This window comes from Manis pentadactyla, chromosome 8 (assembly GCF_030020395.1).
Source record: "Manis pentadactyla isolate mManPen7 chromosome 8, mManPen7.hap1, whole genome shotgun sequence".
NCBI classification, from domain to species: domain Eukaryota; kingdom Metazoa; phylum Chordata; class Mammalia; order Pholidota; family Manidae; genus Manis; species Manis pentadactyla.
In genome coordinates, this window is record NC_080026.1 from 67917994 (window position 1) to 67937564 (window position 19571).

At 35.6% G+C, this 19571-nt stretch overlaps 1 protein-coding gene across 9 annotated transcripts in view; it reads right to left on the bottom strand.

Moving 5' to 3' along the window:
• Positions 1–19571, bottom strand: part of CCSER2 (coiled-coil serine rich protein 2) — a 241121-nt gene that overhangs the window by 69395 nt on the left and 152155 nt on the right. For 8 of the 9 annotated variants that reach the window (XM_036883919.2, XM_036883918.2, XM_036883917.2 and 5 more), the window contains one exon: positions 6965–7160. The exons of the other annotated variant lie outside the window; for it this stretch is intronic. In XM_036883919.2, the coding sequence (XP_036739814.2) occupies positions 6965–7160 (196 nt within the window). The remainder of the gene's footprint in view (positions 1–6964; positions 7161–19571) is intronic. 9 annotated transcript variants of the gene reach the window in all.

The following is a 19571-nucleotide window of genomic DNA, read 5'->3' on the forward strand; positions in this document are numbered from 1 at the left end:
TAGACAGATCTTCCCTCTTGCTGGCCTAATGCCAGGGTAGGGTTTTCTGGTTTGCTGGCCAGGTGGGGCTGGCCAGGAGATAGGCGCAGTAGGCTGCGTATCAAGGGGGAGTCCTTGGGGCTGTGTAGCCAGCCAGGGAGCTGAAGCACCTGCAAATCATGAAAGCTCCCAACCTGCTGGGCAGAGTGCACCCAGATGATTTTGTCTACCTGTCCTTTCTCCTGAGCAGTAAGCTCTGTGCAATCCTTGCCCCCTTAGCAGCCCTCTTGCTAAGGGCTTCCTTGTTAGGAATTCTCTCAAACTGCCTGCCTTTCTTTTGTCCCAGAGCAGCCAGATATGGATCCCTGCTTTCCACAAGTGGCTGGAATCTCAGTCTCTCCAGGAATTCTGCCTGTCTTAGCTTTCCAATCTCCTAATCACGAGAGTATCATGAAAGCACCATGAAATGTAGGTTTGTGCTCCCACAGCAGATCTCCAGAGTTAGGTATTCAGCAGCTCCAGGCCTCCACTCCCTCCCCACTCCATTTCTCTTCTTCCTGCTCCTGAGCTGGGGTGGGGGAAGGGCTTGGGTCCCACTGGGCCACAGCTTTGGTATGTTACCCTGTTCTGTGAGGTCTGCTCTTTTCTCCAGGTGTATGCAGTCTGGCGCAGTCCTCTTTCCTGTTGCACTTTCAGGATTAGTTGTATTAATTGTATTTTTGTATTATATGCGGTTTTAGGAGGAAGCCTCTGTGTCATCTCTCATGCCGCTATCTTTAATTCCTCTATATATTCTTTTCAAACATAGAACAGACACAAAAATTGACTATTCTCTAAACCAGTAGCTAAAAACTACGGTGTACAGGACAAACCCAGCTGGTTGCCTCTTTTTACTATAGTCTATGAGCTAAGAATGTTTCTTTTATTTTTAAATGGTTGTATTTAAAATAACCTTATAAATATCTACACAGAAGCCTCAATTTTTGCTTTTTGCCTGAAAAGGCTAAAAATTCATGATGTAGCTTTCTAAGGAAAAGTTTTTCAACTGCTGCTGTGGAACACAAAGGAAATATCAACACATTCCAGAAAATTTGTATCATATAGATACCATCCTTTATTATAATACACTAAGATTACAAATCAATTAAAAAATGAAAGCCTCATATATACTGAACAAGTATTTTTGAAAATTGAAAGAAAGGTATTCTAAATAAAATTATTTTATAGTATAGCCCAAGACAGTAGGGAGTTATTAATGTTTAGCTATTGTTATATCTTAGAGAAAAAAAACTTCCCATTTTATTTTTTAACTGTCAAGCAGTCTAGATTTAGGCAGAAGAGGGAAAATGCTATTATTTCCATCAAAGAACAAGAGCTTCAAGATCATGAATATATAACCTCCAACTAAATCAACTCGTAAAGCCATCTTCTCTCCAAATAACTCTGGACACTAACCAATGGTAGTAGGTTCTGTTAAATACTGACTAAGATGAAGAGTCCAAGCCCAAATTAGGAAACACTTTGAGAAAAGCTTCTTTAAGCATTAAGCAGGGGAGACATAAAATGGACAAAAACCTTCTATTTTATAAAACACTAAATAATCATCATGCATGCAATGTTCATGCTTCATGTTACACATACTAAGGAGTTAACATTTATTGACCAGTGCTGTGCTCTATTCTAATAATTTTGCATAAACACATTTATAAATGCATAGATGCAAAAATAATATAAAAACTACAAAATACCATGGCACAAAAATAAGCAATTCATAGTTAACTGATTGCCCAAGTATTCTGGTCTGCTTTAGTGAGTGAAGTGTCTTAGCAGTTTCTATGGGTTTCAGTTAGGATTTTTGAATTCTGAATGCAATTAACCTTAAAGAATTAATTCTTGTGTCATTAGCATCTCATTAAAGATTCAAAAAGATAGATAAATCTTCCTCTACTCTAAGAGCATTAGGGGACTACTGTCAGCAAACCATCTTCCACTTTTCTTTTTTAACAGTGTAAAGATAAGCTTTTGTTCTAATATTATAACTCTTCCACATAGTAACTTGCTGAAAAAACCTATAACAAACTCCATCTTACCCAGGTGGTTCTTCCACGAATTTGTAAAAACTGGGATCTTCCTATGAGTTCTAGAGCAGCTGCAATTGACATGGATACTTGAAATGACTAACGAAAAAGTTTGGCAGCGTTGACCAATCTCTGTTGACAAGCATCATCAGTGATGTCAACAAAGATACCTGTGTTTCAGATATGCTACAACACAATCACAAGAGGCATCCTAAGAAAGGGAGTAGAGGGAGAGGATAGATTGATCAAAAATTTTTTTTTCAAAAAGTTGCTTTTTTAAAAACCAAAGTATATGGATGAATGAACCCATGATATCACACATTCTCTAAAATGTGAACTGAGAATAATTTTTAAGTAATTCACCTACAGGATTTAAAATCAGTGATTCAAGATATATTTGAGGAGATTTAAAAAATACAGACTTGTACTACCTGATTTCCAATATATGCTTCAGAGATGAGGTGATCCTAACAGATGACTGGGACAAAGACATTTTTAAACAGAAAAACCTACCTAGCATTCAAGTTGAGCAGGATGTTGTTATATATGAATAGACTCTACAATATTCTAAGCAAATATTACTTACAAATTACTACTGTAAATTGTATTTTTTTGTTAAACCTAAGCACTTAATTTTCATATACATGAATTAGGACATCCTTTTCAATAGGTTTCTTTTATCACTTAAAAATATTAGTTGTGAATTCTTCCAATTTTTCCACACCTAAAAAAATATTCAACTCTTCAAACCATCTGAATTTATCATAGTATTAAAAAAAAGCTAAATAACTGCTTCTATTTTACTGAGTTTTTCTCAATATTTACTCTTTAAGACCTTGTGTCCAAATGCTTTTTAGTATACTTCAGCAAGTATTTCTCGGTTTTCTATTCTTTTCCACTGCTCTGTATTTCTGTTCATGTCAATAGTAAACCCTGCTCTAAAGGGTACTCTCCCTTGTCTTTGTGTGTTTCTTAATGTACACAAACCTGTTAGGTGTTAATAATTTCGAAGTCATATTGATGAATACCAAAATTAAAGCTGTTGTGATTTTGGATAGAAATTGTACTACATCTATAAACAGTACTGTGAAGAAATTATAGGTTTCAATCATACATTCAGACTGTGTCTTATCTTTGCCCTTTGTAACACATCATTTTTATAATTATTTAATATTTGTATTTTCTCCTAGACTATAAGGTAGCTGCCTTGATTATATTAAAAGCATGGATTAAGTTGACTCTTCACAATATTTAGCCTTCCTATAGAATATAGGCATTTTCTTTCAATCTTTTATACAAAGTTTTGCAGGTTTCTTTATAAAATGTCACAAACATTTCTCAGCAAGTTTATTGATGATTTAATGTTCTACTGATTAAGTGATTATTTCATTATTTCCAATTTAAATTTATGACTTACTATCCTTGGAGTCTTGAGTACACTACAAATCCAACAAACAACAGTGTGCAAGGAATAAGTCAAATTATGGGCTGTGACACAATGAAGTTTCATAAGGACACATTCATGTAACTAATTTTTAAAATATTTTTCTCTATACTTTCAAAAACCAGGGGGCTTTTGATTACAAACATTTTTATCTTCTCTTTCTCTTAGTCTTACTAAAATGATAGTAATTTAAAATATATATAAACTATAAATGATAAAGAGAATTTGGGGATGACATAGCAGGCAAAAACTTTAATAAGTGATTTAAGGACTGGAGGAAGATGCAACTATGTGTGTGTGGATCGGGAATACAGATAAAAAAGGAACCAATTTGCCCTGCAAAACCCCAAAGAGGGTCAAAATACTAAATACATAAAAAGTACCTATGATCCATCAGAGTTAAAAATATGGGAATCAATTCAAAGTCTGCATAAGACAAGAATAGACTCTATTTCAAGTAAAAAATCAGGTTTCTTCTCTAGAGAAACTGCAACAATCTCAGGAGGAAAACCCTCCATCTAGTAGATTTTGAGGTTCTATCGACATCCATTTGGCACCTTAAAATGAAGTGAGCCAGTTATAAGCCCAGTCCATTTACAAAGCATCCCGAATTAACCCTTTATTTCTTCAACCTAAAATATTTGTAAACAACAAAGAACTTTAGATATTTGAAGCAACATTCCAAAAGAAGGAGAAACCAAAATAAACATAAAAAATAAAATGGCCATTCATTTAGCGAGAGAGAGATAATGCAAGGAACCTGAGAAATCTTAACAAAAATATCAGAAACATTTTTCTTAATACATTCATTGACAAAATAAGAACTGAATTATATGAATAAGGAATGATATAAAGAGTTCCTGGATATTAAATACATAATTGCCAAGACAAGTAACAGAGAGCTGGAACAAGAAGTTGAGGAAATATACCAGAAAACATGAACAAACCCAAAGAAAAGGAAAATGTAAAAGAAAAAAAAAAGAAAAGAGAAAGAACTCAGAAGTTCTAGTTTGTGACTGCCAAGAATTCCAGAAAGACACAGAGAAAATGGAATTAAAAAAAACAGAAATAACTTAAGAAAATTTCAAGCTAAATGAATTTCAAAAAAAACCCTTGAATTACTCATATACTAAGTGGAAAAAAAGAACAAAAACTACAACAAAACTCAAATCCCAGGACATCATTGTGAAGTTGTAGAAAGCTAAAAACAAATGAAAATCATTTATTAAGAACAAGCAAAACAATGTAAATTGGATCAGAATGCCATTGGCTTTTCTCAGTGGCTAAACTGGATTCTGGAAAAGCAATGCATTCAAATTTCTACGGAAAAACTCACTTTCAGTCTAACCAACTATTCCACCCCAGCCAAACTATTAATATCAGTCAAAATGAGAGTAGACAACAGAGATTTTCAGTAATAGAGTAATTTTAAAAATTTACCATCCATTTCACCTCTCTTAGGAAGTGAACTGAGGATATACTCTATCAAAATGAAGGCATAAACCAAGAAAAGAGAAGATATGTTATTCAGAAAATAGTGGACCCAATCCCAGAATATGACAAAAGTAATTTCCTGCATGACAGCTCTAGAGAAACTTTTTCAGACAGTAACCTGTTCAGATTAGAAAAGGGTGATATTGAACTAAGGTGGGGAGAGGGACAGAATACTCTTTTTTAAGCCTCTGAATACCACATACGTTTTTAAAAATTATGTGTATGTTATCAGAATGAACTTTTTAAAGTTTAGTAAAATTAAAAGGGAAAAAATTATAAGGTGGGTATGTAAAATTTTCAACTCATTCAGCTTTTAACTTCTATTAGTATTTTGGAGAATTTAAAGGTATCCTGAAAAGATTCTCCAATTTTCTTCTCATAATTTTGTTTTAACTGAATAAACAAAAAGTCTAATTGATTAGTGTGTACTATCTAAAATCTCAGAGGTCATAATGACTGAAAAAAGCCATTAAAAGATGCATAGTTTTTCATAAAGTGTCTCAAAAAAACCAGCTTTCTATTTTTATGGTACCTTTCACTAGTTTTCAATTCACTTATTCTCTCCTGAATTATGCTACTTCTCTCATTCTTAGAAGTGGCCTGGTCTTACTGGCTGACATTTAAACATGCTTCTTGCTTCAGGGCAATAAATCCAGCCACAAAAGAGGTACAGAGGATAGCTAGTACAATGACTGACTCAAAGTAGATATTTCACATAACTTTAACTATTTCCCACCTTTTCTACCTCCTCTTTCCTTTGACTCTGAAGCTCCTGATCAGAAAATCTTCTCCCCAAACAAGCAAGCAGAGAAATACTATAAGCTAGAGTTTACCTCCTAATTGTAGTTAAATTAAGGCATGAGCTCTATGTCTGGATATTTCAATCATGGAATCTCTTTTCTGCCTCAAGAGAGTTCTAAGGATCTCATATCCAGAAAGAATCCTCCACTTACTTGCTGCAGTCTTAGCAAAGAGAAGTTTCTTTTCAGAAGGCAGGCGAGTATCCACAGAAATAGAGAAAAGTAGTCCAAAATGAGATAAAACAATTTACATGACTTTAACAGAATATTTCCACTAACCATCATTACTAGCAGAGGAGCCACATTTCAGTCAACTAGCCTTTACTGAGCATATATAATGAATTTGGTTTTGATCACCACCGGGAACTCTAACATTTGGTCTCTACCCACAGGAATCTAAACATAAAACCTAAAAGGAACCAAGAAATAAAGTTGAGCAGAGCTGCCAGTCACTTCTTTCTCAACTAAAATTTTAAGCTGAATAGATTTAAAACTAAATAAGATACCCATGATTTAAAATTAGTACTTTATTCCTTTGTTTTCCACTATGCATTTGACCTTGTGTGTAAGTGTTAAATGTTCAAACAGAAAATGTACTATTGAATCAGAAGCCAATTTCTATCATCAGCCTACCCTGTCTTCAGACACGACACATCACTACTGTATGAATCTAGATTTTCTCAAATAAAAAAATGACGGGACTAAGGAAGATTAAACCTGAAGGTTTCAAACAAAAATGAGCTTATATGGCTGATTATGTAAGTAAAAACTGCTGCTCCTTATTTAACACTTAGCTGAAATGACAGTAGCAGCCACTGATAATTGAATGCCTACTATGTTTCAGTTATCAGATCTCTCAATTTACAACTACTAATAATTCTCTCAACAACCTTTTAATGAAGCGAACTATAAAAATGAGGAAACAAAAGCAGAAAGACTGGCTTACCAAATACAGCTCATAAATGTTAGGGACTGTACTGAGACCATCATGCAAAACCCCACATTCCCACCCCTCCACAAAAGTTTCTGTTATATACTATTTACAAGCATTACTCCTATAGAAATCTAGACAGACGTTAGAAAACAAATTAAAGTTTTTTTAAAATTAAAGTTGATTTATCTTGCAATTCAAAAATCAGAGCTGAAAATGCTCAGCAGTACTCACTCACCTGATGCAGCAGACGTTTCAGTTTGAGTAACTGCGTTTTTACAGCAGTACAATCCTGGACCATGTGACGCAGGGTCATTTCATCCAGTATCACTGTATTTTCAGGTACATCTACAAACATCTTCTGAGCCTGGTAAAAGGGGGTCCCTCCATAGCTTTCAAAATGACCCAAAGGAGATTCTCTATAGGGAGAGCCTCTGGAAGGGCAGGGGAAGAAGTTGGAGGGAAAAGATATACAATATAATTTCAGAAAGAAATAAAGGTAATGAAATTATTGCAGTAATTATTATAAATCATTTATCACAACAAAGCTTTTGTCTTTTACTCACTTTAGACACCAAATTGGTTCTACCAAAAGGTCCAATCAGTTCTATCTGTCATTAATACAATTATGTTCTGCACTCTCCCCTTTTGTACATTTATACATTGGTTGAATAAACCTTATTTCTTAGAAACTAGAATAGCAACAAAAAACTCTGGGGAGAGATAGGCCTTGCCTGAAAAAGTTGTATTTTTTCCTTTTCTGCAATGATTGTTCTTTAACTTTTTACTTTAATTAGCCTTTTAAACTTCACATATTTTTTAGCCCTATAACTATGCTACCCATGTTAATTCCTAATTTGGACATACACCTCTGGACTCCACACTGAAAAAGTCCCAACAGATAGTTAAGACAGATGAACTGTTATTTCTTTTGCTTTTACACTGTTGATAAATTATCTTTTCTAATAAAGATTAAACTAAATTTTATAAAAGTCTTATACTTAGCACACATTTCCCACTCTTAAACTACATTAAAAAATCTGCATTAAAAAATTTAAACTTCCCCTTAGTTTCATACAATACTACACATACTCAGTAAGACAAAGAAAAAGAGTAGGGATAATGTGTTTCACGGATGTGAAAACCACAATGCTTTAACCAGAAGTCATTACTACAGCAATTTAAATTACTGCATTCATATTATACATATTCCAGTTGGTTCTTAAGACAAGAACTTGTTATATATATGAGAACTCAGTATTTAAAATAACACACTGAAAAAGCATTATCTCCTATATAATGGCTATGTTAACATATCAGGACTAAAACTAAAGTTATGATGCATTAAATTTCAACCGTATTGAAAAGGTAGAAATACGGTTTCTACTAAATTTCCTAGCTTTTAACAAATACCCTCAAATCTCTAAATTCTCAAATAGTCAGTATGAGCTTATTTTGCTCTGGTCCTACTTCTAATACTTGATTTCTGGCCTGACTTTTTTTTTTTAAACCTTAAGAAAAAAGTTTTTTAGAATTTTTAAATTGCTGATCTATATATAATACCCTAACTTGTTCACATATAATTCTGCTTTATTTTTACTGGTTCAAAATATAGTTGAATTATTAAATATCAAATACTGATCAATTATTATGAATTTACAATTTATGACTGAATAAATACAAAGCAATAAAAAGTAAACAAACTAGAAAAACAAACACAGAATCACCTGACAAATGATGGTAAGAGCTATGTTTTCACAGAAAAAAAGCTGATGTAGTTTGGGAAATTTTCTTGGACAGGAAAGAATTTGGGATGAACTAGAAGTATGATATTTGAATTTAACTGAAATGAAAGGCAGAAACTTTCTAGAAAAAAAAAGGAAAGTAGCAGAAAATGCAAGGCATGTTTTCAGGGACCAGAACACTGTTAAATATGGATTGAGAGACCGCAGACAGCTTGATTCCAATTTATTTTTCAGCTTCATCCCTCAACACACCTCCCTCCCTCAGATTAACTTCTAATCCACAGCCATTACCTGAGATTGCAAAAGCATGCTGTAACTTTCCCAATCTCCAAATCCATGTCCTCAACCTCTCTGTACTCTTGGCCAGTCTACCCATCCTGCCTTCCACTGCATACTTGATCTGCAGAATGATAACTCCTCTTTATCTTTTGTTAGTTGACAATTCCTTAGGGAAAGCTTCCTTAATCCCTAAAGTAGGGCATGGTACTTCCGTAAGTATCTTCACAGAGCTCTCTAGGGTGCCCATTTTAGTACTTGTCACAGTATATTGTGCTTATTTGCAATCTGTACCAAATTATAAACTCCATGAAGACACAGACTACGTATTTTTTTCTTCTTACCACAGACGGCTGGTTTTTGTTTTTGCTACTGCTTTCATTGAATAATTAAGGAGCAAGGATTTTAACCACTAGGTGGGTTTATTTTTAAACTTCCATCTCTGAGATTCTAAAATTGTTGTGACATGAAAAAGAAGTCACATTAAAAAGTCCCAGTTAATAAGCAAATTAAAATTGCCTTTTATTTTACCAAGTGAGTAAAAGACAGATCAGAGATGAAAGAGAAGGGGATTGGTCTGCTGTCTACAGGGTAAGATTCAGATATGGAACATGAACCACATGCAGTGAACTAATAAATTAAAAGTGAAAGGAAAGGAGCAACACACAGCAGCAATTCACCGGAGAATTCCACTTTATTAGGGAAAGGTGCTGGGTTATATAGGAAGGGGCATGGGGTGATTGTGGTGTCACTTCTACGGGGCTGGTGGCTATTGGCTAGGTGCTGGGATTAGGGGGGCGAGGGGTGATTGGGGTTCAGGTGGCGCCGGTGGGAACCAAGGACCCGGAAGAGAAGCAGGAGGTTTGCCATCTTATGGGTGGGGGCCCTTCAAAAAGCATTTCAAAAGAAGAGTCAATAAGTCATGATCACTAACAAAATATAGGGACAAAGAACTGGCATTTAGAAAAATTCTAGTAGTATACAAGAGCCAGCTCTGGCATAGGATTTAGATTTAAAATCTGGCTGACAGTAACTAGCTATTGAAAATAATTAATATCACTATGCCATAGGTTCTTTAACTCTCAATGTTCTCTAGTGGCTACCAAATAAAGTTCATATGCCTTAGGTTGTATTTCAAATTCTTCCACCATGAGATCCAAAACTAAACTTACATCTTCTCCTAGTACTGAAATGCTACTTCCCTCAAAAGCCCTTCCTGATCTCTTCAACTGGATCAAACTACCATTTTATGACTCTTAATATACTTTATAGCATAAATTAAAGAAATCTGTATTGTATCACCTCTAATTAGACTGTAACCCCTTTGAAAATAGTCGTATCTGATTTTTATATTATATTATACTGTCTGCACAGATTATCTGAGTTCCAATCTCAGCTCTGTCACTTACTAGCTACATAACACACAGGGCAAGTTAGTTAATCTATGCTTCATTTCTTCATCTTTAAAACGAGCATAATAAGAGTACTTACATCATTAGGTTGCTATAAGGATTAAATGAGGTAATATGTTAAAGCATTTGGAACAGTACCTGATATATAGTAAATGTTAAAAACCAATTACTATTATATTACTATTGCTACTATCAATAATTTCCAACTTCTTTAAATTGAAAAAATTTTCTAATGTAAATGTCAAAAGAATACTATAATTCCATATATCCTTTGCCTATATTATCCCACTGGTAAATATAGACACAATTGCTTTATATCTGTATATTTGTTGCTAAAACATCTCACATAAATTGGAATAAGATGGAACAAAATGAGTATTGAGAAGGCCAAGAGGCAAAAGACAAAGATGAATAGAAAGCAAATACACAACAGAGACTATTTTCAGGAAAAAGGACACTATTAAGACAGGAGAGGAAAAAAAGGGGTGGTGGTATAGAAAGACAGTGAAGGTTTCACATGCTGAGAAGATGATGCAATTCACACATGAGAACCTAAACTTTCAAAATTGAGTGGGAGGTAAAATCAGTTTCCATGAGTGCAAGCACAAATTCAGGGACAAAGATTTAAAGTCAGTGAAGAAAAAGAAATATAAGACAAAAAGAGGAATTACTGTACACTATACCTAATATTAAGTTGACAGGCATAAATTTGTACTCTGGTACCAATTTTAAAAATTATGGATTTCTAGTAGAGAAATTAGGTGGTAAAAACAACAGAAGACTGCACACTGCTTTGGGGATACACTGGAAGGTCAGTAGTGTGTTAGCAAAGGCAAAACATATGTGGCTAATAACAGGCCGAATGAGCTATTGGATCTTAAGAACTGAATCAATATAAAAATGAGTTCAGTGGTTTCAGAAGCATGAGAAAGAAATGCCCGCTATCACAAATGTCATTTAATGCTGTTCTATAAGTACAACCAATAAAATCAACAACAACAATAGAAATAGGATCAGAATAACTACAAAAAGGAATCTTTAAGAAATAAGCCTATTTTTTTAAATTTTGGTATCATTAATGTACAATTACTTGAACAACTTTATGGTTACTGGACTCCCCCTATTATCACCTATTATCAGGTCCCCCCCCCACATACCCCATTACAGTCACTGTCCATCAGCGTACTAAGATGCTATAGAATCATTGTCTTCTCTGTATATACTGCCTTTCCCATGTCCCCTCCCACTACATTATGTGTGAAATAAGCCTATTTTCAAAACCCACTTAAGTTGAATCCACATACAGTAGGCAAACCTAGTATTCTCTCATTCATTGCTGGAGGAAATAAATACAAAGCCACTTTGGAAAACAGTTTATCAGTTTCTTACCAAACTAAACATATACTTACTATATGATCCACTAATCATGCTCCTTAGTACTTAACAAAATAAGTTGAAAACTTATGCACATAAATGTTTAGAGCAGCTTTATTCATAACTGCCACATTTTGGAAGCAATCAAGATGTCCTTCAAGTTGGTGAATAGATAAACTGCAGTTCATCTCTATAGCAGATTCTTATTTAGTAATTTTTTAAAAAGGGGGTTCAAGCCATGAAAAGACATAGAGGAAACGTGAATGCATATTAATAAGTGAAACAAACCAACCTAAAAAGGCTACATACTGTTTTCAACTACATGAGAGATTAGTGTTTTCCAGGAGCGTTGCTGAAGATGAGGGAAAGGAAGGGATGACTAGGTAGAGAACTTGGCATCTCAAGGGCAGTGAAATTATTTCAAATGATATGGGAATGGTAGATACATGCCATTATGCCTTTGTCAAAGCCCACAGAATGTATACAAAGAGAACTATAATGTAAACTAAGATGTAAACTACATTAAAATAATAAGTACCAATACTTACATCAATTGTAATAATTAATACAAGATGTTAGTCAGTGGAGAAACTGTTTAAAAGAAGGTGAAAGAGGTGAGGTAGTGTATTAGAACTCTCCATACTCTGCTCAATATTTCTTTAAACCTAAAACTGCTTTCTATTAACGGAAAAAAAAAAAAAGACATGACACAAAGATGAGAAGGAAGTATTTTCTGAATGGCAGAATAAAGGTCTCCAAAAATCCACTCCTCCATAAAAGGAACTGAGAACACTGGTAAATATATTAAAATCAAAATCAGTTTTTTTAAAACTCTGGAAATCAAACAAATACTTGCAACAACCAAGGAACACTTATTCAAAAGAAAAATAATAACAATAATTTTGGTGAGACCAACAAGTTCTGTGGCATTTTAACTTATCTTATTGTCATGCCTACCTCCTGTAACTGTGGTATCTTGAAAAACAAAGCTTTATCGGCATGGTAGCTGTGAAACTCAGTAATCAATTGGGGAGGGAGTGGGGCTGGGAAGGTAAACTGGGTTTGGAATTCTCCTTTCAAAAAGCACCATTTCCAGAGAACTGTTACTATTTGACCTAACTGGCACCTTCCTAAAAAAGGCTCAATTCTCAGGAGTTGTTTTCCTTGACCTGATTCAGAGTTCACTCAATGGAAACAGCTTTATCTCTAGTACATTTTTTGAAAAAAATCAGTGGCAATTGTTTAAAATCTGAGTTGCCTGAAGCAGAGGTACCAACTGGGACAAACAAGAAGGTGACCAAAAAACTTAACAGGAAAACCCAAGGAATGAGATACCCACAATAGGATTTCAAATGTTCCAACACATTCTTGGGCATAGAAAAGGCCATACATGTGTGTGGGGCTGTGTGCATCTGAAAAAGCCTTAATCTCTCATTTTGGCTGACACTGAGCTTATGAGCAAGCAGGGAATGAAGTCTAGGACAGAGCTGCAATTTAAATTTACCAGGTTGTTGAAGGCATCCTTAAACACACACACACACACACACACACACACACACACGACAATTTAAATTTACCAGGTTGTTGAAGGCATCCTTAAACACACACACACACACACACACACACACACACACACACACACACACACACACACACACACGACAAAGTCTGGGAGACTTAAGAGTTCAAAGCATTTAAGGAAATTGCTGTCTATTGATTAGCTTGACAAACTCCGAAATATGAGAAACTAAAGAAAAGCATGTGACAGTTAAACTGTTCAAAGCCAAAGATAAAGTGAGAATCCAGAACACAGCATGAAAAAAGTGACTTACCATTGAGAAAATAAGCTCAATAAGGTTATCAGCTGATTTTTCTTCAGAAAATATGAGGATCAAATATTAAAAGACTGTCAACCAAGAATTCTATATCCAGCAAACTTTCAAAATTAAAGAGAAATTAAAACATCAACAAATAAACAAAAATCGAGAAAATGTGTTGCTATCACATCTTGCCCCACAAGAGATACAGAAGTTGGAGACTTCAATACCTCCTTCTCATTAATGGATAGAACAACGAGAAAGAATGTAGCAAGGAAATAGGAGACTTAAATGTTGGCTCCCCTCTACCTCTGACCCGCAGATTTGGAGGGAACATGACTGGAATGCTGAAGATCTTAAAGGCCAACCAGGGGACTCAAGACATCACAGCACAAGAGTAATGCCGAAAAGGCTCTCCTCATATTTATTGAGCAAATGTACTTAAACATCTAAAGAATTCTGAGTAGAGGGTTCAACACACAATCAGCACACAATCATTAGCCCTAGGGCATGATGCTCCTCAAGGATACCGAAACCATGTGAGGGCAGTCACGAGTTGTAGGAACTGTTCTGGCTCTAATCATTCTCTTTTTGATCATGAATCAAAAGTTGTAGGAAAAATAATCAAGTCATATGTATTTGTGCATTTGATTTCTGTTCTACTTGATTTATGTATTAATCCCATTAATCCCACATTTCCCCCTTTTATTTTAAGAAGAAGATAGACAAAATAAAGAATATAGCAAGTAGGCAGTTTCTAACAGAAGGCGTTTAACATAGTATACTTCTCCACATTCTGTAGTATAAAATAAAAGTCTACTTCTTCAATTTATGTGATATAAAATAGAAAGTAGATTTAGTGCAATTAGAAGGTAATTGCAGGTGATCAGATCTATGCCTATCGACTGGGTTTTGATCTGAGCTGGGCAAGGGCAGCAAAACAGCCATGGGTACAGAAGCTTTCTCTCAAAACTGGGGGGGTGAGGTTCTAAGCCTCACCTCTGTTGACCCCCAATTTCTCACCTGATGGCCCCTCTGAGACTGTGTCTGTCTTAGGTTGTTCCTCACTTGAGGAATCTTACCCATCTCTGGCTAACCAGCCATCTTCTGGGGCTATACAGGGAGATGTAAAGTTGGTAAGTGAGAGAGAAGTAGTATTCTTTGAGGAGGTTAGACTTTCTGCCTTTTTGAAAATTTATGCTTCATGGCTACTATATCCAGCACTTGTCTTGAGGTATCTTCATTAGCTGGAAAGGCTTTGATGCACTACAATTCTATGTATGAGGCACAAATTCTAGAAAAAGGGTTGTATTCAGGAAGGGAGAAGAAAAGTTATAGAAGTTGCAAATGGAAGAAAAATGTGAGAAGATTGATTATTTCTATGATATAACTTCTTGTTAAGTAGCATAAGCCTGTATAGGTTTTAACTGACTATCAATTAAATTATGTACACACATTAACAGAACAGGAATACTCATACATAACAAAAGCAGACCCACAATTAAGGGCCATATTCAATGAAGCCAGTTAAGTAACCTAGGCATTTGTGAAAGCTTATTAATAATATTATGAATATTGTCTAGTTGATTTTGAATGATTTGAGAGAAGTCAGACAAATTAAAAGAACACATTCCTGGAAATTGGGCACATCCCATATGTTCTTTTAACAGCAGAGAGTGTATAGTAGCACAATTTTGAAGTACTGCAACTTGCACTTCTCCTAGCTCTTGATTGAGTTCAGATAATATGGAAGCAGTCAAATTTGATATCTTGGTATACGCACAGGCCAGCTTAGATATTTCCTTTTGCATTAACACCAACAAATCCAGGAACCAGCAGGATGAATGCAGTTGCAACAGCAGCAGAGGTGGGATCTAAAAGTTTCAAATTGTCATCACAATCAGATGGCAGAGCTCAGAGAAATCTTTTATGACTATTCCCGGGATAATCTATTAAAGCAGGAAGGACGTGTCCCATGCCACATATACCTTGATAATGTGAAAAAAGGGGTTAGGGTGTGGACTTGTACCACCTGCCCTGCCCCTAAGGTAGGCTAGGTTGTTATCTGTTTGCTAGGGCTGTTTATAATGAAGTCCCGGGTTATGCTGAGATACGTTCTTTATTCGCAAACACTCAAACATTCCAGGCCAAGTTACTCCTGGCCTTTTGACCTTTAACTGATCTCACTGAAGATGTCTATATTCCTAGTCTGGTATCTTTACCCTAGGGAATTAGTGTGACCTTGATTTGCATAATGCTTAACAGAGTTTTGATAGGGACTTCTTTGCCCATTGTTACATTACTCTGACTGTAAATATCCTGCCTTGCTTTTTCTGGAGGTCCTCATCCTACTCTGACTACACTGGCAGTCCCTGTCTCATTCCCCCCTCTACAGATGGAAACCCTAGCTGCTGCCAGGGAAAGGGGGCGATGAGCACTCTGGCTGAGAGGGGATGCAGTAAGGGGTGCAGTTAGGTCTCCATCAGAGGTTGGTGGAGAGGGCCTCAGTAGATTGGCGCTTCCATCTTGGGTTCCATTTCTATTACTATTTATTTATGGCTTCTAGGCAAAATAGAGCAAATTGTGTTATTAGGTTAGGTAGCAACATCTGGAGTTGGATTTTCCATTTTGGATTAACTTGATGAGATTAAGCATGGCTGAATATGAGAACTAGAAACGGTAAAACTTTAACTGAAATGATAAGAGAAAACTAAAACATCTGAAAAACTCATAGCCAGATATTTTGAGAGAACTAGAATTCTGGATATAATCTATGTCCCAATGACTACTATTAGGATTCAGTATAGACAAGGCTGTATTACTGAAAAAATATTTTTCTCTAAAATCACCTTCATTTTTATTAGAAGTATTAGGTAGAGAGAAAGATAAATGTTTCAACTGTGCTTATAAAGAATAAAAAAAAGCCACAAAATCTTCTTTCTTATTTAATCCTATGTAACCAATACCTGTTCTGCTGAAATCTAGTTCTTTACTAGTTTAGGAGTAATAAAACAGTGACTATAAATGACAAAAGACAAATGACAATGGCTAAAGATCTGATGAGAGCTTACTATAAGACAGTTGACATAAGGAAATTTGGATATTTTTGTAACACAAAACATTTAGTAACAAAGATTAGCATCATTCCCTTTGACAGTGCTTTTGAGGCAATTAAGCAGGTAATTACATATCAGGTAAATAAGCCAAATTAGCCAAATACTTTCTCCAATGAGAAAAAATTCATCTGATATGTTCCAGGGGGCCCTCTGGAACATATCAGACTTAACTAGATGTAAAAGCACCTTTTTAATCTGATTTTGAGAAGTTGTCAGAAGAAAGTTTCTTTGGCACTCGCGTCAATAAGATTATAGGTTGCCATGAAGTAATACTTACCATTTAACCAGAATGACAACAAAATACCTCAAAGGCAAATACAGAAGGTTACACAGTTGCTAGCAAAGTTTAGCTTTTAGTCCTTTTAATATTAAGATCTCATTTTCTTAAATACTCAGACAACTCATTGGGATTTTAAACATGAGAAACTGCTTTGATAAAACAGGTATAAAACTTTTTGCAATTTTCCAACATTAAGAGCAGACTAACAGTTTAAGAAAACGTTTTCCTTTTAACTGAAAACAAAATCCTAATTTGCTGTGTACTTGATATCAAGACTCATTTGATTTAATTTTACATAGCATGACCATATCAACTCTTCCACAAAGTTTCAACAACTTTTCTTTACATTTAGAGTTCTTCCTCTTTAAATAACCAGCTGTACTTTAGAACTAAGTTACTTTCTTTTATCAAAAAACATATTCTTCAGCATGCAGAAAGAAATGTTTTCCTTATTATTTTAAGTAGCTTTAATTAGAACTTAAAACCACTATGAACTTTAATTCTCAGTGAACACTGAGAAGTAGGCTATTATAAACTTACATCAGCATTCTTTAGACTGACAAATATATGAACACATTTTATAATTCATGGAACCATGTGCTTTACAGCACTATCTCTCACTAAGCACAAAATATGTCTACTTAACTTAGCAAAACTTAAAGGTTTTAGGTTACCACAAAGATTCTCAGGCTGTTTGTAGGTATATACACTGTAACACACAATTATTAAGAGGTTTACTTGCTACACTTATTTAGTTTATTCATTCCTAACAACCATGCTCACAAAACTTTTACCAAACATTAGACAAAGTCAAGCCTCTTTTTAAGCATTTTTTTCTTGATTTAACAAATAACGTCAACTTCAATGACTTTAGGTAAACTTAGGTAGCTGATAACCATAAGAACATGTCTGTTTTTAGTTCAACTTAAATTAGCGTTAATGTTTAATATCTTTAATTAGAATTTTCTGGAAGTTTTAGAATGCCCAATTTTTATGAGCGCTTATCTTTAAATCAATTTTTATTAATACCATCTGAAGATAGAAAAATATTTTCCATTTAAACACTAAACACACCAACATACAGATTGAGATGTAATTACAATTAGCAATACTTTTCATAAAAGAACATATACAAAGACAGATAAACTGATACAAAGATTTGAGTTACTAATATTCAATTGTTTTTTTTATTTTTAGCTTATTTGATTAAACGTATCTCAGTTTTCAAGAACACATTCTAAGAGCGAGCAGTTTACATAACTGGGGTAGGTTTAGACAGCCCCAGACGAACAGGATTAATGAAGGCTCTGTACTGATAGGGACTGTGTGTGTCTAGGTGGCTGGGAATGAAATGCAAGTACAATTCTAGCACCAGTTATTTAAAGTCAGGCGGTATTGCAGAAGATAATAAAGAAGGGGTACAGATGTTGACGGATACATGCCAGCAATTGAGAAAATAAAGTGTTAATGGGGGATTGGATAGTGCTCAACGTCAAGGTGTCTAGAACAGGAACAGAAAAGGCAGTATAGAGAGAGATTAAAGATGGTGGTGTGAGAGGAGACAGAGGCTTCCTCCTAAAACTGGATACAATTTGAAAATACAGTTGGCGCAACTAATCCTGAGAGAGCAACAGGAGGACAGCGTCAGACCACACACACCTGGAGAAAAGAGCAGACCTCACCAAACGGGGTAACGTACCAGAGCTGTGGCTCCGTGGGGCCTGAGCCCATCCCCCAACCTAGCTCACCGGCGTGAGTAAGAGAAATGGAGCAGGGAGGGAGTGGAAGGCCTGGGACTGCTGAATACTGAGCTCCGGAGATCTGCCCTGGGAGCACAAACCTATATTTCATGGTGCTTTCATGAGACTCGCATGACTACCGGGTTGGAAAGTTATTACAGGCAGAGTTTCTGGGGAGACTAGGATTCCGGCCGCTTGTGGAAAAAAGGGATCCATATCCGGCTGCTCTGGAACAAAAACTTATACCTGTGTGACCAGCCCACTGGCTCAGGCAGTGGAGACAGGCACAGCAGCTGGGAGGCAGGGAACAGCTCTTTCCTCCCCCCAGGGACCAGTACCACTCCCCTGCGATCCACGACATTGCTTCAGGGGCTGTGCAGCTCCTGAATAGAGCTTCTGGACACTAGAGGGTGCCATATACAAACATGAAATGCCAAAGGAACCTTGTCCAGAGTAAAACTGTTAATACAACTCACGAGAAAGATTTAAATGATATGGACCTCGTGACTCTTCCTGAAAGGGAGTTCAAAATAAAAATCATCAACATTCTAATGGAGGTACAGAAAGACATCCAAGAACTCAGGAATGAATTCAGGTCACAGATCCAATCACTGAAGAGCACGATGGAGGGTATTAAAAGCAGGTGGGATACGGTGGAGGAGACAATAAATGAAATAGAAACTAGAGAAGAGGAATACAAAGAAGCTGAGGCACAGAGAGAAAAAAGGATCTCTAAGAATGACAGAATATTGAGAGAACTGTGTGACCAATCCAAGAAGAAAAATATTTGCATTATAGGGATACTAGAAGAAGAAGAGAGAGAGAAAGGGATAGAAAGTCTCTTTGAGGAGGTAGTTGCTGAAAACATCCCCAATCTGGGGAAAGACATAGTCTCACAGGCCATGGAGATCCACAGATCTCCCAACACAAGGGACCAAGGAAGACAACACCAAGACATATAGTAATTAAAATGGGAAAGATCAAAGACAAAGACAGACTGTTAAAAGCAGCCAGAGGCAGAAATAAGATCACATACAAAGGAAAGCCCATCAGGCTAACATCACACTTCTTGGTAGAAATCTTACA